General features: G+C 38.6%; 1 protein-coding gene across 1 annotated transcript in view; it reads right to left on the bottom strand.

Annotated features, from left to right (window-relative positions):
* LOC103923193 (ras-related protein Rab-10-like) overlaps positions 1–27195 on the bottom strand; it is a 54091-nt gene that overhangs the window by 9045 nt on the left and 17851 nt on the right. The window contains exons 2-5 of the mRNA XM_009331473.1: positions 21130–21190; positions 19889–20027; positions 11423–11512; positions 5631–5732 (exon numbers count right to left, since the gene is read on the bottom strand). Coding sequence (XP_009329748.1) covers positions 5631–5732; positions 11423–11512; positions 19889–20027; positions 21130–21190 — 392 coding nt within the window. The remainder of the gene's footprint in view (positions 1–5630; positions 5733–11422; positions 11513–19888; positions 20028–21129; positions 21191–27195) is intronic.

The raw sequence follows: 27195 nt of genomic DNA, 5'->3' as shown, positions 1-27195 counted from the left end.
TAAGATCAGCTGCCTGTTCCTTGCTGGAAAACTGCTCAGATTAGCAGTGTCATACCAAGTTGGATTCACCTACTCCAGCACCACTTCTTGGTATTTTGATACTGGTTTAGTTATTTCGGAGGTGGGGTTCACTATGGGTTTGGACGAATTTTACCCTATACATTTAGTGTCCTCAAGATAGGCAGACCTGGAGTGCCTATCTATGGGCTTCAGAGAAACAAGCAGAAGGGACTGTACTGAAGTTACTATTATTTATAACATCTTGAAATTTCAGGGATTTTTATTCTCTCTAATGACAAAATGATCACACTTAATGACCGCAATAATTTTGTATATTTAACAGTGATAGTTGACAAAGACTGGCAAAGCATGGCAGAGAACTTCATGCAACCAAGTTCATGTGACTTCTGTGCCTGAACCGCCAGTAGAGAGAGCTCAGTTATTAAGATCAGCCTTGCCATTTTCTTGACGTGTATTTTCCCTGTATTCTGTAATTCAAATTACTTGTTCGAAATGCAAGACAGTCCTCTCGCAACAGGAATGGGCAGGACAAGGCACAAGCGGTATCAAGCAAGAGCTAGGGATATATTAGCAGGGAAAGCAACCACTGGGGGGACAGGAACAGGAGCAGGAGAGGATATGGGGTCAGACACAGCAGGATCTAACTGCTGCAGAACACCCTCCTCAAGAAATGGGGATGAAGTCCTTGCTCCCAAAGCCTGCTGTGCCACAATGTCTAAAACATCTAACCCACTGGCAAAGTATGGGTCTCTATCTCCCTCTTCTGTTAATACCACGTAGACTATAACAATGTTGAACTGCAATTAGTTAGTTCACAAACTTGAGAAGACAGCTGTGCTGTTACTCTAGGGTTCCTCAACCCTACAGATCATCTATGTAAGGATTAATATAGTTGCACCTCCAAAACCCTATTTAAGAGAGCAATTTGGCTTCAAAGTCAAGATCTTGCAGAAGCAGCAAATGCCAGAAGTAAGTGAAGTGTGTAACATTCCTTTGGTCTCCTGGAGTTTAATTTCTTTAACTTTAATCATATGAAACCATATAGGCTGAGATATGGAGTCCTCTATAATCGATGGAGAGAGAAAGGCACCTCCAGAAAACAATTTTATCCTAAAAAGATGCATCTCTCTTCATTGAATAGACGTGATTCCAAACAACCACACCAAACCAGTCACGTAAATTTTAGCTGGCTAAGGTTGCACACTAAGATGAATCTCATCCCCTATACTCAAGCATTATGATTAAGTTTTGATTTACATGACCTAATTATATGCTACTGTTTCCAGAAGAATATCTGGTTCATTCAATGTCCAGAACAGACTTTTTTTTTTTTTAATTAAACAAGGTGATAGTGTAGTAAAATTATGCCCTACGTTGCACCAGCACTAAGTGAGTTGGTATCATTTATCCTCTTTGCTTTAATCTCTGTACATTGGTTCCCATGTGTGCAATGCTGAATATACTACCTAATGTTACTAAGAACGTTATGAAGATAAAAGTCTAAAATAGATCTAAAATACAGCATTACAAGCATTATGAAAAACCTCACGAAGAAATTAGTATTTTGTGGTCAGTACAAGATAAATAAAGGGCAAATAAAGCCTGGGGCTCCATGTGTGACTGAAGATAATAAAGAAACACTGAATGTGCACTGCTGGAGACACAGGGATCTTTTGGACAAACTAACAATTCCATGAACCTTGGCAATAATGAAATCTGATTTCCTATGGATTTGGGTCTTGCAGTGAATTAAATTGGATATCCGCGATGCAAGCTCCAGCTGGAGTGGCTAGTTGAAGCATTTTTCAGTCTCTCTGTGTAGTCATCTCTGTCTAATACTGTGTGAACTAACGCTGGAGACTTTCCTTCTGCAGAGTACTGGGTCTCTGCTCCGCCCAACACCTTATTTTCAAGGAACTCCTTGGGAGCTTAATTATCTTTTAGTTTGACCTGTCAAATTTGTTTAAAATCAGCTAGCAAGTTCCAAAGGTACGTTAGGAGCAAAGGAATTGGACACACAGTGTAATCTCAAAAATCTTGTTGCCGTAGGAGAGGAAGGTAAAGAGATCAAGGAAGGAAAGAATTGATGCCAGCTACTTCTGAAAGTTTATCTCAAATGACATCCAGCTGTTAAACATTAAATGTTACTCTCAACAGCACAGGGAAAAGTTCTTAAATGGATTTTGACTGTTCTCTGCTCAGCAGATATATGTTTATTTAATATTATATTAAAACAATCTTAGTAGTCAATCACTCTTGGGAGGTAGGCAGAACATAAGTTTTGGTTAGTTTTATAGCAGTCTTCAGAAAAGGGCAAAAACTTCATTTATTTTTCTTTTTGTTGAACACAGTTTCCCTCCTTCTGCTCCTAGTTTAGAAAAATACTAACCACCACACCCACAAAGACAGAAATGCAAAGGCTTGTAATATTTTTTTAAAAAGCTAGTTAAGAAGAGCACTGTTCGTCAGCCATGAAACCAAGCAACACAAAAGTGCAAATACTAACTGCATTCTGGGTGGTATTTTTTTGGTTTTGGTTGTTTTTTGAGGACTGACTCACAAGTACAAATAGTTCACTGGCAACCAGAAGCACTGTTAAGGAACAGCTGCCATCCATTAATGAACAGGTTTAGGCATATCCGAGACTCTTAAGAATTGTGAATAAATAAAATACCGTTGTTATTTGTCAACATGTCTAAGCAAACCTCTGAAATAAGCTGTGTCATTAACATTCGTTTCCACTGCAGCCTTTCTAATACAATCAAATCAGTTATTATTAACTGATTGGTTTGAAAATCATGAGTTCTCAAAAATATGGCAAGACTCCTTAGCTGTTACCAATGTAAGCTGTCAAATAACATCTGATTGTTTTAATGAGACTACTACCCATGTAAGTTAGAGCTATAGGATTAAGACCCAGCATAGACTGGCTGAGATGATAAACATCTGAAAGGTCAAGCAGCGCTTTAGTTATCTGAATCGCTGGGATACAGAAGTCTTCTCTCTCCCTTAAGCCCACTACAAGTAAAACCACAGAAGAAGAGACAGGAAAATGCAGCACAAAATAATGACAATACAAACTTGCCTTTTTTTTTTTATGTCTGACACATTTTAATGTGGTTTTTTCCCAACCCTCCACTGAACCACAACTTGTTATAAATTTCAAGGGAATCAAGAAGCTCATTACTTCTGTATGAGCTCTATAACTCCAGACGTTGATCGTCCCCATCTACAGGAGTGTTTTCTTTAGATTTAGTTAATAAAGAAATGCCCGTATATGGTGAACAAGTGTGTATATAAAAAATCCTAGATGTCCTCAGATTAATACAGCCTGCTGCAATGCATCTGAAAATGGCCTACTGCCTGCCAGCCTGCCCTGCCTATCTCTCTCACTTCTGAATGACCACCACCTACTTCCCAAAAGCATGGCCATAATAGACTTTTCTAGGGAGTTCCTTAAAACGAGTTTCCTCTGTGGGGCTGGCAAAGCAATGGCATGCTTCCACTGAAGCATCTCATCAGTCTGGGACAGGTGGTCCTATTGCAGAAGTAAGGGAGGCCTGCCGTCCTGCTACCTCAGACGTAGGTGTCTTGGGCCAAAACACGGTGCAAAGCTGTATCTCCTTTTTACAATCAGCAAGTACATATTTTACCACTACAGAATGGATGTACAACTGAAGTGATCTCAGACTGGCATCTATCAAGTCATTTTTCACAGCTACTAGTCACGCTTCCTACTGCATTTTCCCTTCTCCAAAATTTCATCAGTTAGAAGAAGTTAAAATTCAAGTACTACATTCAGATTTCACAGTTTTGTGAGCAAGCAAATTATTTTGTCGAACCTGAAAACCATGATGAAACTGTATGGTAGATTTATTTTTTTTACTGTGAACTCTTTCTTATCAGGCCAGTGGCAAAACCAATTGGGCTAAAGGAGTCCTTGTTTAAATCAACAAATGCATTGCATTAAAAATGGCAAATTATACACCAAAGTAATGGTACATGATGCCCCATCAGGGATTGCAAACATTTTTAGATAAGGTGAAATGTTACTACAGACAAACTTGACAAATTCTTACGGACATATTTTTCAAACACACATACATGCACACAGACTGTACAACTGTATTCTCAAGCAGTTCTAATTAAAGCCATGCAGCGGTATAACATTTTCAATGTGGCCTGAATTTGTCTGCGTGTCCACACTACAAAACCCATGAATTTTCATGAGGATGAGTAGGAATACTGAAGTTTCACTTAAAATAAAATAAGCACAGGCAATCTTAATGTGAGAAATACCCAAATATCATTTCTGCACACTGCAGAGAATTATCTCGGATCTTACCCAAACGCACTGTGCAGAAATGCTCGCTTCACACATATTTGTCTTTGCAGCAGTTATGATCGTAGCTACTGTTTTGTAGTTTTCATGCTTCATACTAACAAATATATTCTCTATTTACAGTAGACAATGTCTTTTTCATTTACAAGAAAATCAGAGTTATCTTACGTGAGACTTTTTACCAACTATTCAAGGACCTGCCATTATCTTCCTATTCTAAACAGTATTTGACTGTTTAGTTGCTGAGCTTCATTTTCATGCTAAAGAAATCAAAAGCTTTTTTTTCTTCTTTTTTCTCCCCCAAAATAACCAACTACAGCTTGTGTTATTGTATAATATGACAGGACCTTGATTTAGAAGCAGTCCAACCCTGAGCTATTATTCTGACCATCCCCTATGGCTACTTAATCAAAAGACTGCAACTTGTGACTTTGTCAGTAATTTTGCTCATTTATCTTTATTATGACTTCAAGAGTATTCGGAATAGAAGGTTAGTTTTGTATAACTAATATTGGTGATGAATGGCAATGATAATGCATTGCATGAAGAACATCCATTAATGTCTAAAATAATATTCTAACTGTCTGAAAATAAATTGCGATGCAAAACATTTTCAGAGCTAATTAACAATAATTCAGTCCTACAAAAGTATTGCAACTCTGAGGATTAAGGACCTTTAAGCCAACACACTCGAGGTAGTTAGAGATGCTGACTCTGACAGCGACAATATTGATTCTATCACTAATTAACTCAAATCTTTAGGTCCTAATAACTTCAAAAGCACTAGCGTAAATCATCCAAACAAACAGCTATGAACTTTGGATAAAACATTTGATTGCTGAACATAAAAGGTCCGCTCACTCCATCAGCATGCAGCATATTCACAGTGTGCATATTCTGCAGAAACCTACAGGGAAAAGGAATCTTCCTGGCACAGAAGTGGAACCACTCTAGAGCTGTTAACCTCTCCCTTGAAAAAAAGCATGGGAAGGAAAGCCACAAATGCAGTTTTCCTGAATTTTAACCTTCTCTCTGAACTGTATTTTACCTGCTCCCGTCTTTTGTTGTTCTCTTCTCCCATAATTCTTCTCCCCCATGTTCCTCCTCTATATGTTTACAGCTACAGGATCCCCCCAAAATATTAACTCGATAATGCAAAAACAGCAGTGGCTGTGCTTTGCTAAACCTCTTCTTTATTTACAACCTTGTTTACCCAATCTGTCAAGAGAAATCTCCCATTTTCTTTCTACTCAAAAAAGGAGCCTACCTTTTCCAGTATTTCCTTAGTCAAGACTGAGAATGCATGCTCAATGTTCACATTATCTTTAGCACTGGTTTCAAAAAAGGGTATTCCATGTTCCCAAGCAAGCTGAAAAACAAATGTAGGCAATGGGATGAACAGTCTTTAGGAAAAAAACACTTCTTAATACTAATAGCAAGAGATATGGAGGTGTTCTGACAGCATCTAACATGCTATATAAACACTGATGAAGTAAATGTCAGCTCAGTAAAGTACTCTATACTCACCCTCAGTTTATAAATTTCAGGTAACTCTTAAAACAGTCATCTTAAATTGTTGCATTTCAAAACAGCTTTTTTAACCTATATTTACTTGTAAATAAGAATAAACTCTACTGGGTCTGTTCTCAGTGTTTTGATTTATTTGGAAAATGAACTGTCCCCTAGGCAATTATTTAAAGGAAACTAATGGAGTGCCTGCATAAAGGTATAGATAAAAATGTGACAAAAACCATAGAAAAAGAGGCATGATGAAATATAAAAAAGAGATGCTCCTTTTTACCAGAGAGAGAGAAGCACAGAGATAATAGGCAAGCAAAGAACACGTACGTATGTCAAAATATATTATAGTAATACAAGAAGAGAGACAATACTTAGAAGAAAAGGGCGGCATAGACTTTACATTGGTTGATTTTATTTAATTTACTCATGTTCTCTCCTTTCCAGTGTATTTCCCTTACAGATAGCTTAGAGATATGTTGGCATGAGGAAAAAAAAACACAACAAAATTCATAGCTTTTTAAGGTCTAAACTTTTTCTAATTTATACAGTTAAATACATGGAGAAAAACAGTTGCATCGTTGCCTGCCAAGGGAGGGGGCCAAGGTAGGAATAATATCTGCCAGAAAAACACAGTGGGAGAGTCTATTTATTCCCTCTGCAATGGATCCCTTCTTGGTACACACCTCGAGAAGACGATTCCACGCAAAGAAAATACCCTACTGCTTATAATGTATAGAAAATCCTATAATTACTGACCACTTAATGATTTATTGGGAAGGCTCTCCATTAGGATAAAAAGTCTAATGTTGGCAGTTATGTTTGCTTTCAATGAGCTCTAGAAGTAACAAATCAATGCTTTACAAAAATTCCAAAATCAGGCATGAAGGTACAAGAATTGGACTTCAAAGTTTTAGTCAAAATATAATAAAGATTATAGTAAAGGTAGAAAAAAAAGTAAGCAAAATGGTTTCTTTTCCAAAATGCTGTAAGAAAATGTAATTTTGAAAATAAAGATGAGTTCTGGCCTGTTTCTTAAGACAGACTGCTTCATAAGGGATCCTAAAACTCCAGCTGACTGCTGTGAACTGTCTTCGGTACTGCAGCAATTTGTTATGGGAAGTTAGGATCATTTGACTATCGGCAAGTGTCAATGCAAAACAATGATGCATAATGGTTCATAAAGAAAAAGACAGGCAATAAAAAATACTGGGCTAATAAAGTGAAGACGACTGGTTTGCAGCTTATAAAGTACACACAATCTACTATTAAATATTCGTTTTTTCTTTTTTGTGTCATGTAACAGATTCCTAGAGGCTACCTATATACAAACTCCGATGAACACAAACCATTTTAATCATGGAATCACAGAAATAATTTGGAAAGATAACCCCACTTGAAATGGGACTACTGCCCATATGATATGGGGTCAGCCACAGCTTTGCCTACCTGAGTCTTGAAATCCGCCAACGAAGGAGATTCTATAACCTTTATGGGACCCTCTTCCATGACTACATCACCCTTCTAGTGCAACCGGTTCTCCTTATCTCCAACCTGAACGTCCCAAGCCAGGACTTGTGTCTGCTGCCCTTTGCTTTATTGTCTGTCTCCACTGAGAAGAGTCTCAGTGAGTCTCTGTCATTCCTCTACACTTCAATTGCTGTAGACCAATAACGGCTCCTTAGCCTCCTCTTTACCCAGCTCCCTCAGTTCTCCTCATGGATTACTGGTACTAGGCCCCAATCATCTTTGCAACTGTCTGCTGGACCCTCTGCAGTTTCTCAACACCCTTCTTGAAAAGGGAGAGCCAAAGCTGGACACAATATTCCATGTGGCCTTGCCAGCACTAAGTAGGGGGGGTAATAGTCTCTCCAGGTCTACCATCCATTATCCTTCTAATGTAGCCCAGCATGCTATTAAGCAATGAGAGAACACCGTTGACTTATATTCAAGCTGGTGTTCATTGTAACCCGCCAGTCTTTTGCAGTGCAGGGTAGTGACTCATGCCTGGGATTATTCCATCCCAGGTGTAAATCTTTGCACTTCTTACTGAATTTCATGATGCTTCTGTTGGCCCAGTTCTCAAGTTTATCAAGGTTCCACTGAATTGGTGTTCTTCCATTTGGTGTGCCAGTCACACCCCTTAACCTCATGTCACATGCAAATCTCCTTGTACCATCAGCCAGATCACCGATTAAGATGTTGAACAATGTGAGCCCCACTACACACCCCGATGTACTCTGCTCAGTACTAGCTAACAACCAGACACACAGCCTTCAATCGCTACCCTTTGCCTCTGGTAGTCCAGCCAATTTTCAGTCCACCAATGGTCTACCTGTCCCGCCCACATTTCCTAGCTTCCAAGCGAGGATGCCATGGGAGAGAGTGACAAAAGCCTTATTAAATTCAAGATACATCACAACCACTGCTATTCCCTTGCCATTTCCTGGCATCATATAAGGCAGCCAGAGTGGTAAAGCGCACTTTGCCCTCTGTTGACAATTCCAGATTATCTTTGTGTCCTTTATGTCCTTGGAAAAGGATTTGATGACAACATGCTCCACGATGCTTCCACTGACTGAAGCAAGGCTGACTGACTATAGTTCCCTGGGCCCTCTTCCTTGCCTTTGTTAAAGATAGGTGGCATGCTGGCATCTTTCTAGTCAACAGGGATGTCTCCCAACCACCATGATTTTTCAGAGTTGACTGATAGTGGCCCCAATCACATTGACCACCTCTTTCAGCACAATTGGGTGAACTTCATCGTGTCGATGGATACATCCAACTTTCCTAAGCAGTTTCTAATCCAATGCTTTCCCACTGCTGGCTGACCTGCTCCTTCCCAAACCATGCCAGTACATGCAGAGGTCTGGGAGCAAGCTCCATCTGTGAAGACCAATGCAAAAGAAAAATAAAATAAAATTAAATTAAAAAACCTTGAGTATTTCAGCCTTCTCTGTATCATGTTACTACATTGCCTACTACACCTATCAATGCACTCCCATTTTCTCTGTATGTGCACAATATTGGTCAAAGAACATTAATGCATGTATTATTACAATTCACCGTGCATACTGATGAGTATCGTGGCAAGCATGTCCTCTAAAAATGTAGCTAGATGGAAAAAAACCCAACAGTCCAGTGTTAAAGCAATTGGCAGTATGAACACAGCTTTGGCTATTCCCTCTCGTAAAGAAACTGGAAAGGCACATTCAAAGAATTACTTTTTTTTGCCTTTGGAAGCATCTTGAATAGATCCATAAATAAAATACCTAAATACATTTACAAACCTATGGGAATTATGCGACTGGGAAATGTTATTTTTTATGATCCTTGAGAACAGTTTGGAGATCCTGAGTGAAATAAGCTCATATCTTACTTACAATAACAAAATAAGTAATGCCAATATCTCTTCCAAGGTGAAATTTAATTCCAATTGTTCATTTCTTTTAACTCAAAATATACTACTTCCTAGCAAAGCGCTGCTAGGATTTCTTAGTGTTCAATCAGAGAGATGTGTCTGAAATGTGCAGAAAGTTTTTTTTCATTTGTATTGTACCTGTAAAATCAGCTTTGAAGTCAGGCACATGAGGACAGCAAAAGACAGCAAAAGAAAAAAAAGGAGTAATATTTTACTTGGCTCTTTCTGTTAGAAGGATTTGATAGGAGAACAGCAGCCACATTCTACCAAGTCATATACCTTCAACATTTTTAGTTATTTTTCAGAGAAAAAGATAATGTTACTGGGGACGGGGGACAGAGGAGCCCAAGAAGGTTGAGTTCAAACTTTTCTCAAAGTGAATAAAAAACTATTAATACAAGAAAACACTTCATAGTGTTAAAATTAAAGATATCCATTTCTGAGTGATCAAAATTATATAATTACAAAATAACACAAACAAAAAATTTCTCAGCATTAAATTAGTCTATAAAGGGGCACACAATGGCCACTCAGTTATGACAGATTGTTATAGAAATGCCAACATAAATGATAAGATTCCCAGAAAATGTAGGGGTCTTCTCTGCAAGACTCTGAACAGAACAATACTTACAGCTCATACTCACAGGGTAGTATGAAATATGTAAGTATGAATTATTATGTGGCAGAGTTCATATCAAACTATTTTCCCCTCTTAATAAGGATATTTTCTTCTTTGGAGTGAGAGGACAATTATTAGCTCGCTCTGTGCTAATGGCATCTTTCTCCAGCTGGTTCAGTCAGATTCTTTAGCATTTGTAAATCACATTAAAAGAAGAAATAGTGTAACTGAAGAGTTGCCTTGCCTCAAAACACATGAGAAATCTAGAAAGCAGACTCACTGGTGAGGAGGTAATGATTTGTTTCGGAAAAAAATACTACGTTAAGAGATATTTTGATCGCATGGTTAAGTACACAGAAGTCAGAAAATGTCACGGTTAATACCATATGCAAAACCCTACTACTGCCCTCTTGTGCACATGCATCCAGTGACTCTTCAGATTTCTGAGAGTGCATTCTTTGAGTGAGAGTATACATCTCTTTTTCAGCAACCTTATTCCTTGTACACAGTACATTAACATTTAAAGTGTCTTGCATACGAACAATGAACTTTCAAAAGTTCCTATTTGTAATGCTGTTGAAAAGGTGATGCTATTTTTTAAAGTTCCCTAATCTGGGATTATGTAATTGGCAAGAAACTATCAGTGTTCTTTTCTTTAAACACAAGACATCCTGTGTGACTTACCATGCCTGAAAGCGTAATAGAAGGGCTCAGACAACAGTTCCAGACAACAGATGCATACAGTTGCAGTTGCAAAATTTACTGGTATATAGGACACGCTCTCCCGCGACATTTAGTCATTATCACAATTTCTTCTGCCATAGCATGGCTCCTGGATTTCCTCATTGGTTCTCAGTGAGAGTAATTTGCCATCGCCTTTAAAACAGCACTCCCCACTTAACACCAGTTCTTCCCCTACTCATGGTCAGCAGGTATAAACTATACTGTAGTCTCAGCTGTATGACACATATAGTTAGATCTAGGGGAGCTGGATGTTCCCTAAATGTATCTGTCCAGTATTATTTAGGGCTATTCATAGACAATGCAGATCACTGTGCACAGGCTGCCAGAATAGTTCTTTATAGTCAGGCTGTAGCAAAAAAATCATTGATGGGTGGCACCAGAAAAAATATGCAGAATGTATTATGCATTGCATTTTAGTATTCCACATTAAAACAGTAGTCTGAAAATGCAGGCTCTAAAATATTTTTAGTTTTAATTCAAAATATAAGATTCCTATCGTAACACCTAAAACTTTTAAAGTACATTTTAACCTTTAAAATAAAAATCAGTATTCTAAAGAGATCAGCTAGGAGTTACTCAATGTATTTCTGCTCATATTTTAAAAAAACCCCAACACTCCAGAACTCCACAACTGTTCTTCTGGAGCAATTCCTAACAGAATTTTTGGAATTCAGGAGCTTTTTATCATTTTCAGTGTAACAGCTCACAGTCACACACTAAGATCCTCAGGAGAACCCAAAGAAAGTACCAGTGATACCTTTTCTCCTTTCTGTTTTGGAACTACACGTTCTGACTCCTTATCACACTTGTTGCCCAACAGTATTACGTCCACTTCATCACCTGCTTTCTAAAAGAGAACCAGCATTAATAAGTGTCAAGTCAGAAAAAAGCAAACAACAAAAGCCCTTCACCTTCAGCTCACACGAACCTTCAACACTTTATTTCCTTGAAAGTAAAGGCTGAATTCTGTCCTGACCTTTTCATATGTGGAAATATTTTCTGTCAGTTACTGGGATTTGGAGGAAAACATCAAGATTGCAAAGAGCAGAAAAAAGCCACTTACAAGTACAGGGCATAATTTCCAACCGCTTTCATAAGGTATGGTGCATGGCCACTGTATTCTGATGAATGCGCCATCTTGAGGCTTTAAAGTGCCTGGAAGTGCCCTGAATTCACAGACACTGCCCTCCCTAAAGTAATGGGTTCATGGATTAGCATATGAGTCTGGTCTACATCCAGCACTCAAAAGTAAAAAGGAAGGAATTTGCTGCACCTGAAAGAGCACCTCTCTGTGCTTCACTTCTGCACACAGACAGTAAAATTACATTCAAAGTGTTCAAACTCAACATAAAAGTTTGATTATTCCAAGACACTCGGAAGAAGGCAATAGATTTTTAATGAAGTAAAATTTAAAAACCTCATTGATTTCAAAAGGAAGAAAAATCTAGCTTTTTGACTTTGTCTCCATCCTTCGTTCCACTAATCCAGTTACATACATGATGGCTGTGAAATGCACTGAGTGCTTTACATCAGTGTTATTTTAAGATAAGCCATTGTAACTATACATGACTGGAATAGTGACAAGGAAAGGGAACAGTTCTGCAACAGCATGTGGAATTTGAAAACTGACATTTGTTGTGAAAATCATAGTATTTAAAACCACTTTTGGCGCTTAAATGGAGGAAGCCGAGGGTCTCGATCTAGACAATTACAGCTAACGTGGTCTGATCCCATGGCCTATATTCTGAAAGTATATGCTCACACAGCTGCTCTGGTGACTCAAAAAGCCTGGTCTCAGGTGGCAGATCTCTCTACAAGGATGCTGATGAAATCTCTGATCTCTGTCAAAGTCTTAACTTTTATAACTTTGCCGTAAGACAAAATCAGGCACAATCCTCTTCCCCAGAGCTCACACACACACACACACATATGTACCTCCCTTCAGAGAAATGCAAAGGAAAACCTCTATTCATTAAAGGATGAGAGAATCATTATTTTTAGTCTATTTGCACTTTTACAACTAAGTTACCTCATTTGAAGAGTACAGCAGTAGGCACAATTTATTATGAAGGAACACTATTTCATTTTTTTTAATCCACTCTCATTTTCGAGTCGGCTAATCTCATTTCATATCCACAGTTGATGTTCAAGATAATGTAGTATTAAAATGAAGTAAGTTCAACATAAGAGTACAAAGTACAGGCCTAAAATAATGAATCAATCTAACCTGGATTAATAGACCAAAATGTTGGCTGTTTCAGAGTGCATTGGAGCTTTACTCATTAAGGTCAATGGCTCTCCTACGTAAAATCACATACATCAGTCCCTAAAATAGGGTAAATAGACAATTTAATCACACAATCAACTTTTTATTTGAAAGGAGCCTGTACGTAGCTGAAGGTTTTACAAGTGACGTTCGACTTTACCCTGAAGTAAAAGGTCAAAGGGAAATACTTGCATACTGTATGTACAAAACCATGAAATTCATCCTGTACCTTTATTACTGTACAAACAGCACAAATATTTGCAGTAGGAATGTTCTTTCTAAACAGCTTCAAATAATAACAAAATTTAAAGGAGGTTAGAGGTACCAGGCCTTTCAGTAAGTACTTATCAGTATTACCAATAACTAAGTATTTATTTCAGCAAATAACTATTATTTCTACATCAATATAATGTAATAATGTATTTTCACTTTGACTGGATCCTCCACCAAAGGACTGAAAGTATTCCTTTTTTAAAGATGGTATCTTGCCATTTCTTGCTTTTAGAAAACGAAAAACACCAAAATGGCATCCATGTTCAATTCTGAAAACTGATTATGTAGATGAAGTCTTAAAAAATTAAGTCAATATGACTAGGCAGAAGTTTGACCATGTGCTCAGTTGGCATAAAAACTGCAGAGGTACACTGATTTGAATTGGCCAAAAATATGGCTCTTCAATGCTTCCAAAAGCTCACTGTGTATTTTCATCCTCTTTTATTTATAGCTCAGGAATAAGCTTTCCAAATGCAAAATCTATAGCTAAAAAGAGGATGGTTATTTTACAGTTGTTGAGATGCTATTATGCAAGTCAGCACTGACTAAGCTAATAGCATCAGGAAACTTTTTTTTCCCATGTCATGGAAAAATACTATTAAAAATTTCCTCAATTTCATTGAGGCAAAAAGAAAAATTTTTTTTGAGAAGTAAAAAAGAAAGTGTTTTGCTTTGGTATCTCAAAAATACATCCAGATTTTTGGTTCACTCTCTTCAGTTTTTCTTCTAGTTGTAACATTTCAAAGTTCACATTTTACTGAAATTTAAAATAAAAATAATCTGAACTTGGACAAAACCTAGCCTTTTTTTTTTTAAAACGTCCAAAAAGGAAATATCGGCACTATATTTCTCTCAAAAAATTGGAGCCAAGAGATTTATTGAGACTGACCAAGTTTTTTGAAGTGCTTGGCAGAGCTTGGAGTCATCAGGTTTTGGCAAACGGGTTTCTACCTCACTGGATTCAGCAGCGGTGGGAGCCAGGCTGCTGTGATCAGTGGCCACAGGAGGGAGCAGCACCAGAGCCTCAAAGGCAGCAGTGCAACGGACTGGACTAGGAACACTGGACTCTCGAACCAGAGTACCATGGTGCGCTTTAGCAGCCTACTCTGATAGGAGCCATCCACCCATGTCCTTCACTAATTACCGTACTGCTCAACTTTCACCTAGCCTGTGCGCCCAACCAGGTAAATACCCAACTCACTGATTGACTATGTGGCTATTAACAGAAATCAAAAATGCAAAAGGGAAAATATCTTGCTCATCCCTTTTGTATGTAATTTGGTTTTTTTTTTCCAAATGTTAGGTCTTTTTTTCTGCAGTTGTTCTCATTTTGCAGGGAAACTATTTCACAGAAGTGCTGTGAATTCACATGAGTATCAAATGTAGCACAGGCACCTTCATTGAAAGAGAACTACGTCACATTTGTACTTACAGTTTATTGGAATAAACTATCCCTTCACGCAAACCCTACTGCGAATGGCTGGCCTCAACCTCCCCTGCAGCAAACTGACCGTGATTACCAACCAGCTCATCCAGACTCCTTGTTGTATAAAGCTGTCTATCCAGTGACAGATCTTACAGGATCACCACCTTGTCCCTCCACCGCATTTCCAGGGCGTAGCTGTGCAGGGCTGCATGATTTTGATACTCACTGATTACAGTTTGAAAAAGGAACAGAAGTTTGTTTGTAGGTCCAAACAGTGAAATTGAGAACCCATACCTGATAAATACACTATGGTAATAGTTAATTAGGTTGTATTTGAGGAAGAAACGTAGCATTAATATAACTTTTCAGATCTGAAGAGGATACACATGGTCACGCAGCAAGATGAAGGCAGAGCTGGGGAAGGCCATAAAGCTGGGAAGTTTCTTCTTCCTACTCACTAGACAATGACACCAGAAACTTACCCTTTGTATTAATGAAGAGTAATTTGTTAGGAATACATTGTCCTCACAGTCTCTTTGACAGCATCACATGGGCAGTGTTCACATTATGATTCCCATACATGTCTTTTTCCATGTATTTTTCTAAGTGTCACCTTATGACCTCAGTTACAAATGCCTAGTTTCCAGGACTTCAGCGAAAATAAACAAATGATAGAATTTGTTTGTGTATTAGCCAACTTAGACACCACTAGATATAAACCAATTTATCCTGAAACCAACCTGGGATTAGAGACAAACCAACTTAGTAAAGTGACAAGAACAAGAATATTCAGTTCTAATCAGAGCCATAACAACAAACCCATCTATGAACTGGAACAATTCGATCCTTTTGACATCAAGCTTTCCCATCTGACGAAGAAAAACTCAGAAGAGTTTGAAGTCAAACTAATTCACATTTGTAAAGCAGTTTGCTGTGCTGCTTTTATTTAAGTATGATGCAGAAACACTGAAAGACAGTCCAGTATCCCAACTCTCAGATGCATCAAATAAACAGAACCAGAAAAGGGCACTATGGAAAAATGGCAGTAACCCAACACACCCATACATTTCATAGCCTGGTTGAGGGGTCACTTCTTCAGGTAGTACAAATAGAAAGCTAATATATTCCAAGAACACTAAATTACATCACCAAGACTTGCTACTGCATGAGAAAATGAGTTTACCTTCCCCATGCAGAAAATTCTGTGCTAGCAGAGAATTTCCAGCATGGAAATAATTGTTAGGAACTGGTAACGCCACCTTCACGGCTACACCAGGAGACCAGCACAATGAAACCCAGTCCAATGTGTTTAAAAGAACACTAGAACCTACCATCTAACTCAAAAGTTTTTGGCAACCCAGATGTCATGCATGAATCATGGAGTGATTTAGGTTGGCAAGGACTTCTGGAAGTCATCTGGTCTAACCCCCTGCTCGAAGACGGGCCAACTTCAAAGTCAGGTCAGGTTGCTCAAGGCCCTGTTGAATCCAGTTTTAATTATCTCCAGATCCTCTCTGGGCACCTGTTTGAGCATTTGACCACTCTATTGTGAGGAACTTTTTGCCAATATCTTAGCTGGAATCTTGTTCAAAACATCCTGGAAAGAACTGTTTTCTGCAAATGGATTTGGTACACGGTTACTTGCATTTGATTTTTAAAGGCAAAACAGAATCAGCCTTTCAGAACAGCTGCATACAATAGCTAAAAGCCATGTCAGCAGACAAGAAGAACAACTTAATAAATTGGACATGACCAGCAATCCTACAAATAAAGAATGGTTTCAGGTTCTAAAGTAATTTCCCTGCAATTATCATGTTCCTAATGAGTGCATTACAAATCCAATATACCTGTATTGGATTTACCAATCATGTCCTAAGATATTCATCTGTGAGTGTATTTTTCTAGTAAGCTTTTTAAGCACAGTCATGTTACTTAGTTTCCCCTAGTTCTGAATACAAATTTTACAACAATACAGATATGGCAGCATATTTGTGTCTTGAACTTCCTTGAACAATAATTAATTTTTAACAGGAAAGTTGCTGTATTCCACACTTATAATAATTGAAATACAATGAGAACATTACTGGTAATCTGATTGTAATAGCACTGACTGGCCAGTTTTTATAAAATCAACGGTGTTTTTAGGAATGCTAAATTGCTTAGATTGTTATTTTCAACTGTTGTAAAAATGGCTTAGCACACTGAACAGATTTTTAAAAAACTTTATTTAAAATCTCTATGTACAAAGAATTAAAAAATGAAAGCATAATATAATAACTGAATTTTCTCAAAAATCCCGTTTGATTGGTTCAGGTGCAAGCTTTACATTACCTATTAGTCTGGTGTTTAATGAAACCTGTATCTGTTTCCCTTTTTAAATTTTATTTAGTTTTTCTACACTTGCAGATTTTAAAGGGTGCTGTAGCAACAGCCACTTTGATACTGGGCATTTGTGAAGAATTAAATACTGGTTTGCATTCACAGACCAAAGCAAATGCAGGGAATGTCACCAACCTCCAGTAAGTAATTAATTTTCATGAAATGCCCTGTGTTTTAACAGTTATTGCTTAAAAACACTTCTTTTGCAATGAATGGCCCCATATATTTTCACCAAGACACTTCAGAAATTGATATCCCACTAGGACTAAATTAAACTTTTTATTATTATCTAGCTCTATTACAACACTCACTAATTGCTAGTTTTGAGATTGGTACAATCAATCATGCAATTTACATTCCCAGAAATTGTTTTAAATTGAGTATTTTTCCATTTTTTAAATTTTGAACTAACGAAGTACCTTCAGGGGTTAAGATTAAACAATCTAAATAGTAATAACTTGGGTAAGTTTACACAAAAACTTTTAAGTGTCACGGACAGAAAGCAGGCTTGTGCAGGTGTGATTTCCTGACTGACTTAAGCAGATCTAAGCCTGCATGGTGGCTACAAGAGCCAGTCCCAGCCTTCCCTCCACCCTAGCCATACGGTTCTGATACTTTCTTTGTGTTTATGGTTGTGCATTGTAGCCCACTGAATCAACCATCCTGTTGATCTAATTAAAGATGACAGGGCAAAATGACCCCTTTGGAGGCAGTCTGAAGACAGATCAATATTTTATATATAAATTTATACACGCAGATAGATAGATAGATGCATATATAGATATAGATATACATATAAAAATGGATATAGCTGGATAATCTAAATTTTCAGCTTCAGATAACAGTAAACTTACTATCATACTGCGTGCTGAGTTAAATCTTAGCTAACCATGAAACTGTACAACCATATCTAGCTGTGACTTTTGTTGGTTTGCCTATGAGGAGGTGGGCACACACTTTTCTTAACGAAGTAATAAAACACATGTGTTAGTTTGAACTGTGTGCAGACAAGCCAGTAAGAATACTGTATCATCAAATCTCCTCTGCAGCACATTACTGAAGTTAGGCTCTGTTGCCACTAAGACTTTTAAGATGGCTCTAAGGTCAAGGATAGTGACGTACTAGGTCATCATAGTAATGTTCTTAATACTGAGGTAATGTAAATGTAATGTTTTACCAAGACTGTAAGATATCCTATGTATATATTATTGGCTATATGACCATGTGTAGTTCATTAATTCATCCGTACACTGAAGCTGTGAAGGGAGAAAAGGATGCGTTTGATGGTTTTATTTTGAGCCCGCTTTCCCGAGATGAACTCTCCCATCCGTTATGTCATATTCCTACCAATTCACAGAGTATTACAAAAACTGCCTGAATGTTTACTTGGTTTTAATCAACAAAGAGCACTATCTTGCTTGGATTCTTACACAAGCATACTACCTTATATAAGCATGCTCACTACAAACTTCCATGCTACTGCTTAGGGCGACCTCATTGCTCTCTGCAGCTTCCTGAGGAGGGGAAGCGGAGAGGGAGGTGCTGATCTCTTCTCCCTGTTATCCAGTGACAGGACACGTGGGAATGGTTCAAAGCTGCACCAGGGGAGGTTTAAACTGGACATCAGGAAACATTTCTTTATGGAGAGGGTGGTCAAACACAGGAACAGGCTTCCTCGAGAGGTGGTCGATGCCTCAAGCCTGTCAGTGTTTAAGAGGCATTTGGACAACGCCCTTAACAACATGCTTTAACTTTTGGTCAGCCCTGAAGTGGTAAGGCAGCTGGACTAGATGATGGTTGTAGGTGCCTTCCAGCTGACCTGTTGTGTTCTAAAACTGACCTGCCTCTACCTAACAGAGAACACATTAAGAGACACCTAGCAATAAAGACTCAGGGTACAGAGTTACAGGCAGCTGAATGATCTCAGGTCTAAGGGCTTGCCCACTCCTCCATCCCTGGTTCCTCCCTCACATTGTTCCCACATGTTCTTCTCCTGGCCTTCCTACTCCTACCCCTTTACCTTGCGCCAACTCCAGTAACTGTCAGGCCTTTCTATGAACCCCTTAAACTCACTGATGGAGCAGAAAACCATCCAACTCATTTTGCTGTGTTACGTTTTCTACGACATTAGAGAGTCAGTGAACCTCAGACGGCTCTGACAAGCTCCAGAAGCAGCACAGTGGGAGCCAACATTCAGGAAGGGAGGTGGGAACACACTCGCTGTAGGGCAGCCATGTGCTGTTGAATCACTTCCTATGTCACATGAAAGCACGTGTTTCTGGCTGCAGTACCACAAGCAGCTGAGCTAACCAAACAGCTCACTGCCACCAAAAAGGGATTCTCCTTTTCCTCCCCCAGTTCCTCCCTCTTGAAACCATCCTCTCAAAGGGAATATCCAGCAAGGACAAAGAGGATGTTTGATTTGATTTGTTTCTTTTGATTCTTGGGATGAGGTAACTACACTGAAGTAATGAAATTACGAAAGGGAAATCACTGGCTGGTATATGGAATTTTGACATGGAAGCCAATTAAAACCCTGGGATAAGCTCATGGAGATTGGCTTGCGCGTAGCCACACCAGTGACAAAAGCACCGTAACTCAGCATGCGCAAAAACAGATTGGAAGCTATGTTTTAAAAGTACTTCAGAAAACACTCCTGCATCACCATGGGCTTGTCTTGGATAATCTACACTGCATTCCAGTTTCAGATAACAGTAATCCTACTATCATACTGTGTGCTGAGTTAAATGTAAGAAATACTGGTTAGAAACATACCGCTCAAGAACAAGAATAAATCCCATGCAGTCATTTAAAACATTAACTGCAGTAACTCATTAACTGCCTTCATTAAGAGATCAACCACTGTTAGATATATTTACCTCATGTATGTCTTTCATCCAACTTGTTATACTTTGAAAACTGTCCAGATTTGTGATGTCATATACAAGAACAAAGCCTTGTGCGCCACGAAAATAGCTAGTACTAAGTGTATGGAATCGTTCCTGGCCAGCAGTATCCCTGAAAGAAATTGTAAGAAATCACACACACACAAACAAACAAACAAACAAACAAAAGATGATCAAACTGCAGAACCCCCAAGAAAAATCACTTTAAGGAGTATTGTCCAAATTTTGAATGGTGTACCCTAACATGAAAGGAACAAGAAAAGATAAGGATGAGAGAAAATCTGGGTGCCAGATACAGCAGTGAAAGAAATACACTGGAAATTTATTCTGAGTAATACAGCCCTACTAGGGAGGCTAAACCAGCGGTTGAAGTCTGAGTGTAACTTCAAGCCCACCATTGCTTCTTTATGTATATAATCATTAAGATCAGTACAACTCAGGTGATAAAAAAAATCTGGAGTACAAGCACTGCAGCAGTCAGATGACATCCCATATTCTGACAAGCCCTCTGTAAACTGTGACACAGACAGTAAGCTGGTTTAGATGGAAGGTAGGTTTTGGGAAAACTCCATAAAATACAGGGATGCAGAGATTCCTACACATAATTATGCCTTAAGAAACCTGTAAACAAGCCTCCAAGACTTTGGTATTAAAACCTGAGATGGAATAACTGCAGATCTGGTACTGGTCAGGTAATTCATGTACAGAGCTACTCCTTGAGAAGTTAAATACTGGTAAATATAGATAACCTTCGGTATTGTATGCCTGGCGAGATGGCTCTCAGTAGCCCTATATAGCCTTTAGAAAAACTTCAGAAACAGAAAATAGAGTGTAGGTTCCCAAAGATTCATCTTACTAGCTTTCTCTCGGTGACCCTTCTGAACATGCATTTGATGGGTAATGAAATGTAAAATTTTCTTGCTTTGCCACTTCCCTCAATGTTCCTATACAATTAAATATACTTAATATGGATCGTAGATCTGCATTGCTTGTATGCTGCAAGTTTTATTGTTAAAGCAACGTAGCGACAACCCTCTTTTTAACTTACATTAGTTGCTGCAAAAAATATGCTCCCCTAGGCCAAATTCAAATTTTAAAATGACCTAGTAGGAACAATTGCACTTTAGGAAGACACACAATTATAAGCAGATGAGATTTTTCATGCTGTAATGTAATTTAGTTAGCTCTCATTTGTGATACAAATTAAAACTTACCATATTTGAAGTTTCACTCTTGTATCATTAAACGTTACTGGCTTTACTTTAAAATCAATGCCTAAAGGAAAGAAGAAAATCTGTAACGTTTCTCATAATAACATGGATTCCCTTTGAAGATTGTTTCTTAGCTCTAGTTATCATGCAATTTTGAACAGAAAGTGAAAAGGAACTATGTCAAACAAAGAATAACTAGCCAACCATATACATTCAAAAAGGAAGTTGTAAAAGGAAATTATTCAATGGTGAAAACAACTATGTGCCAACACTACACACAAATACAATACAAAGCAATGCCAATACAAAGCAATGGAGGGGCAGGTCAAAGCAAAGGTGCAGATACTCTGAAACTACATGTAGGTATTTCCATGAATAGGCAAGTGACATGACAGCAGTTTCATGGCCTATGCACAATAATACTTGGCAAATATACTGGTGCTTTCAGTTGTTTCCAGTTCCATCACAACAGCATGGCAGCTATGAATGGGGAGGTAGAAATGCTTACAACGCTGTTACATGCACAACACCATTTTTCTGTCCTTACTTCCAAATCCCTAAAAAAAAAAATCTAGGGTTACATGAACAGGAATAGGAATTAGCTGTACTAGTTAAATGCAAAGACAAACATACACTGGATTTCATTCAAAATGAAGAGGATTGTCTCTACAGCCTTAACCACTGTGCATCCCAGATCCAGAGTGCTAATGCTAAAATCAAGCATTAGCACTTGAAATCAGTGCAGAATGTTGCCTCTACATACACTACAGATCTTTCCTCAAAGACACTTTCCTTACAATTTATAGTGTTTTCCTTTATTATATTATCAAATTAGTACCCCAAATGTGGTAGATGATACCTGGATTTATGGGTTGTTGAAGCTCCAATCTTAATATTAGAATCTGCCAGCTATCAGCTGCTATCTTAGAGTGACGCATTTCCTCACAGTTAACCGTTTTTTTTTCCGAATTACTTTATTGCTGAAATCTGAAATACCGTTTGATAATTTCTCTGCTCATTTTTTTTCTTCCACTGAAAAACAATAGGGCTATTTTTGTCAATTATATCAAGTGAAGTTAAGGTGACGTTGCAATAGCTGACCATACTGCATGGTCAAAATTCTATAAGGTCAAAATATGGCTGCTTAACATGACTTCAGAGTGGTTTTTCACCAGTAGCAATGTCATTTGAAAGTGCTAAACAGATTGAAAAAGCAGAAAAATTTTAAGTTAATACCACTGCACTGCTTTCTGCAAGAACCTGTCTGCCAAATTACTTTATCAAAGGAAAGCACCCATGGCAGTAAACCAAAAATGCAGTAGAGAAAATGCTCCCTTCCTTTTTACTGACGGATGTATTGTGCACAAAACTTTGACAAGTACACTCTCACATGCATGATTCCAGTGCTATTACTGTTTTTGTGTGTACGTGGTAAAAGAGTTTAGGTGGATTTTTAAAATTATTATGATAATCATGTCCTTCACTTGATGAATTTTTATTGAAGCTCCAATGGAAAGGAAAGATGAAATAACATAATTGGTATCTGTAATTAATATTACACAAAGCTTCCTTGATGGAATTAATAATGTCAGATGGAAATGTAATTTAAGTCGAATTTGCTCATGTAAGGTGAAATTCCAACATGATGGAAAACATTTGCTCCTGAAATTCACATGGTTTTGTTTAATTATCTGTATCACTTTCTACAATTGATGTTAGAGCAGTTTAGAGGGACAGAGTACACACTGGGAGGCTGGAATGTCACTTTCAAACGGCGCATTGGGAATACAGCAAAAAATTATAATCCAGACAGGGATTCCCAGACCTACAGGAAACAGTTCTTAGTTGACATACATTTTAATAATAAATTGTTATAAGCTTTTTTTAATTTATAAAAAGGGAAGCAGAGTGCTGAATCAGACTAAAACTTAATCTAAATTAAAATAAGGCTTATTGACTTCTTAAGTCAACTTCAAAATTTATTGACCTAAAAGGTCAATGAATGTTAGTGAAAAACAGAAGTCAATATGTTCTGCATGCATGAATTGTTCATGTCTTTATATGAAATTTCCAGCAAACTTAGCAAATTGGAAAGACAGAAAAGAAAAATGAGAAATACAATGCCAAAGACAGCTCACAGATTTCAGATGCTTTTAGGCCCATGTATTGTACAACATGATCAACATAACAAAGTGAGCATTGATTACCGCTCTTGAGATAAATGTTATTTGAATGCAACAGCTTGTACTTGCTTCTTTTAAGCTGTCAAATAAAACCAAGAAGGGGTATGCTGCGTACAAGTTCAAATTCTAGTTGTTATTTCCAAGTTTTATAGCCATGAGATTAATTTCTTTTCTTTATATTCCAAATAATAAATATGCCCATATTAGGACTGAGGCACCTTAAAGACAATTAGGCATCAAAATAGTCAGCCACAGGGGAATTCAGCTGTGAATTGCCCCTCTCTTCCCTCAGTATCTATAAAATAGTCTTTGGCCATCTGCAAAAGTCCTCTTCACGGAGGTCTTTTGCAGCTGGCCTAGAAAATTACAACACACTTTTCACCCCAATTCAGCTGGCAAGTTCCTAATACAAAAGGCTCAAAAAAATATGTCTATCCAGAGAAAATGGGAGTTTGAGCAGCTTAGCAAGATGCAACAGTGATAGCATGGACAGAGGGTGGTACATGCCCAGCTGCAGGTTCTACCTAGCCCACTTACTGTCATATGGCGTCTTCAACTCTGGAAACAGGGAAGCAGTTGGTATCAACTCCTGTGCCCAAGCTGGGCAAGCGCCCAGTGAGATGTTGTGGGTTGAGTTTCCACCGTGTTACTCCTACCCATACTTAACGCTTACTAGCTGTTGGTGCAGTACTTGTATCAGACTCTGTTCCTGTACACGTCAAGGAATATCTGAAGCGGAGTGGTATCTGAGCGGTCACAAGTACTGATAAACTACTGTTTTGGTAAGAAAAGCAACTCATGGGATAAGATGGTTTGTTAGGACAGTAAGAGTGACAAAAAATCCAGCCTTGTAAAAAAAAAAAAAAAAGAATCAAGATGCGGATTACTACTAGTGTTATTAACACAGGACATGTTTACCTTCAATAGAGTTCACTTCTGTTGATTAACTCTATCTTATTTCCTTCTAAAGTGAGTATCAGGGAATCTACATAGACTTCAGAGCTGGTTCTCTTATTCATCGTGCCTTAGAAACAAATGCATGAATCACTTGAATTTGCAACTTCACTCTTAATAAATCTTTTTTTTTAAATATAGACATTAAAAAGCAAAAGTTTCCTTTTGAGGAAAAAGTCAAAATAAAACTATCTTTTTTTTTTTTTAATCCTAAAGTGGGAGTTGCACCACTTTCAACTATGATAGATTTTGGGAGGACTCACACCTCTACAGAAATGTTTCTCACAGAAAACGTGTGCTGCGGGACCACAACCACCATAATACAGAAAAATAACAACCTCACAGCCTGTGAGATCACAATCCTGTTCACTTGTATACAAGGGGTTTTTTTGTTCATAAACTTTCTCTGTGGCTTTATATGCAATGCCATTGTTTAAACAAAAACATTTATTCTTTATAGTCTATTCATAATACAATGCATCTGCCTTATGATGCATGTAAGTTTAATTAGAAAACTGTAACTGCTTATAGTTTACCCAAACTGCATAATTGAAAAGGAGGAAGGGCACCCAGCCTTGAGTGTTTAAGTGCTGCATAAAAAGCTTTCAGTGAAAATTTACTGTGGATGCTTCCCCCACCCCACCCCTAAAATACATTATTTTAGAAAAGATCACTACTACTGGAGCCTACTACAAAATGTTTGGGGTTTTTTTTTTTCCCCTGCAATAACACTAGGATTTTTCCTAGTGACACCAACCTGTGATTCATGATGACACAGAAATGAGACTTTCAACAACCTTTTAACCTCTGCGCCTACGACCCTTTGCCACTAAGGAACGAGGTGGCACATGATTTTGTCAGGGAACTTGGATGGCTGAGAGACTGCACAGCCTGGATAATCTTCCCTCTACTCCAATCACCATTCCAGCTGGACAGGTAGGGTGAAAAATCAATTAACATCAGATGAGCATTCAATAGGCTGCATGACAGATAGGGACCATTCGACTGAGCTTGTATGAAACAGGCATCCGGATGAAAACAGTTATTTGTTTTGATGGTGTCAACAAAGAGGAAGAAGACATCACGAACATAAAAACCCACTGCATTGTGTCTTCTTCCTTTGCACCGTCACCGGCCACGACCTATAGGCCATGCTCTCGGTTGTAGCTGTCCTCACGAAAAAGAATTTCCACTTCCAACATTACTCTTTCGGAAGTCATCACTCACAATCCCATTCGTTTTAAAAGTCTAAGCTCTAATACACCTCCTAAAATGGAATTAAGTGGAGCACGGTATTTCAGAAATAACTTTAAAATCACATTCAGGTAACAAATACCACATTTGGATGATTCATTTACATTTCAGATACACATTTGTTTAAAAAGTTTTTAAATCTCTCAAGAATAGGTTTCAGGAACAGTAATAAAACTAATAAGGTTAATCTCAGTCCATAACTGTCACAAAACTCTTTTATCTTAACTACTCCTTAAACTATTTCAACCCACAACCTGGAAAATCTATTCTTAATATCATCACCATACAGGAGTTTTTGACTCCGCAGTTGATTAATTGAGAGTAAAAGAAATTGTGTTTCAAAATAATAACCTCACGGTCAGGAATCTATGTTCCAATATAAAATGCATCAAAAAAGCTGATGTTTATTCTCACGGCCATTCTTTGGGACTCCTTGCTAAGCCTGGTAACAAGTTGCCTGTTATAAGGATCAATTTCACGACTTTACTGCCAGTTGTGTTCTTCCCTTTTTGTTCGCGTTGGTTTCAGAAGCTGCTTTGCAAGAATGGGCAAGAAAATAAGAAGTGTTTTAAGTTCAGCCATTCTCCCGTGGGCAGGTCAAGCCATCTCACGTACACTGAGTACTCCCTGCACCAACTGCTGCCACAGCTACTACCTGTTATTTATTCAGTTAAGCCAACTCCTTCCGCACTGAAAAATTGTATAAAAGAGACATGCATATTCCAAATGCAGGAACACACTATTTCTTGCGCGTACTTTAACTTTCTCTTCAAGAGCACAGAAAATGAAAAAAAAAATCTTACACACATGCAAACTTTTAAAAATGAAAATTTCCCCATCAGAAATTGGGAAAATCTCCACAGCAAACCAAACCGCCGCACCCACATTACACATTTTCATGCCGATGACCAGGTTTTCAGCATGTGGACAGTCAACTTGCCGTTCCCCACGGCACCGTGGGGCTGGCGTACCACGGCAGTGGGGAGCTCCCCATCACCCCCCATCTGCAGAGGTGCCGGGAGAGGCAGTAGGGTGGAGCAGCACAAAACTGCCTTGGTCTGGCAGGGCTAATTATTTCCATCACAGCAATGGCTCTGCTTTAATAATCACACACGCGGCTACCCACAGTAGAAGATATCTTGACTTCATACTGTTAAAATTATTAGCACAAAGTGAAATCCCTTTCTAGCACGAAAGATGGAGGAACTGGGCATTTGACTGACGTCTGACAACTCCTTGAGGTAGATACCGTTTTCTCTGCGCCCACACCGGGGTACAGCAACAGGGCCTCCGTCTGGAGTCGTGGGCAATAAGAAACAGCGAGAAACAAGCGGTCTTCGCAAGTTTGAAAAAAGAGCGGGTTCCGAATGCCCCAGACAAACGGCAAGGACAGCCGTTTGTAACAGCCGGCACAAAGAGGCTCCGGAGCCAGGGGGACAGGTTTCCCGACACCCTGGGAAACCTCTGCAGAGGTTTACGCCGCTAGACGTGGCTGGAGACGCGCAACAGTTCAACAGAGGGAGATCTGACATCTCCAGGACAGGCAGTGCCGAGCTGCCAGTGCCGGGAAAGGTTGCGTTTGAAACGTGCACCCGCGGCCTGCGGGCGTCAGGCGCACCCGGGGAGGAACGGATGAGGAGAGGGAGCGAAGCGGGCGCCCAGGCGTTCGCCGGCCCAG

This window comes from Pygoscelis adeliae, unplaced genomic scaffold (genome assembly GCF_000699105.1).
Source record: "Pygoscelis adeliae isolate BGI_AS28 unplaced genomic scaffold, ASM69910v1 Scaffold108, whole genome shotgun sequence".
Classification (NCBI taxonomy): Eukaryota; Metazoa; Chordata; class Aves; order Sphenisciformes; family Spheniscidae; genus Pygoscelis; species Pygoscelis adeliae.
This window is presented reverse-complemented; position numbering and strand designations above follow the sequence as displayed.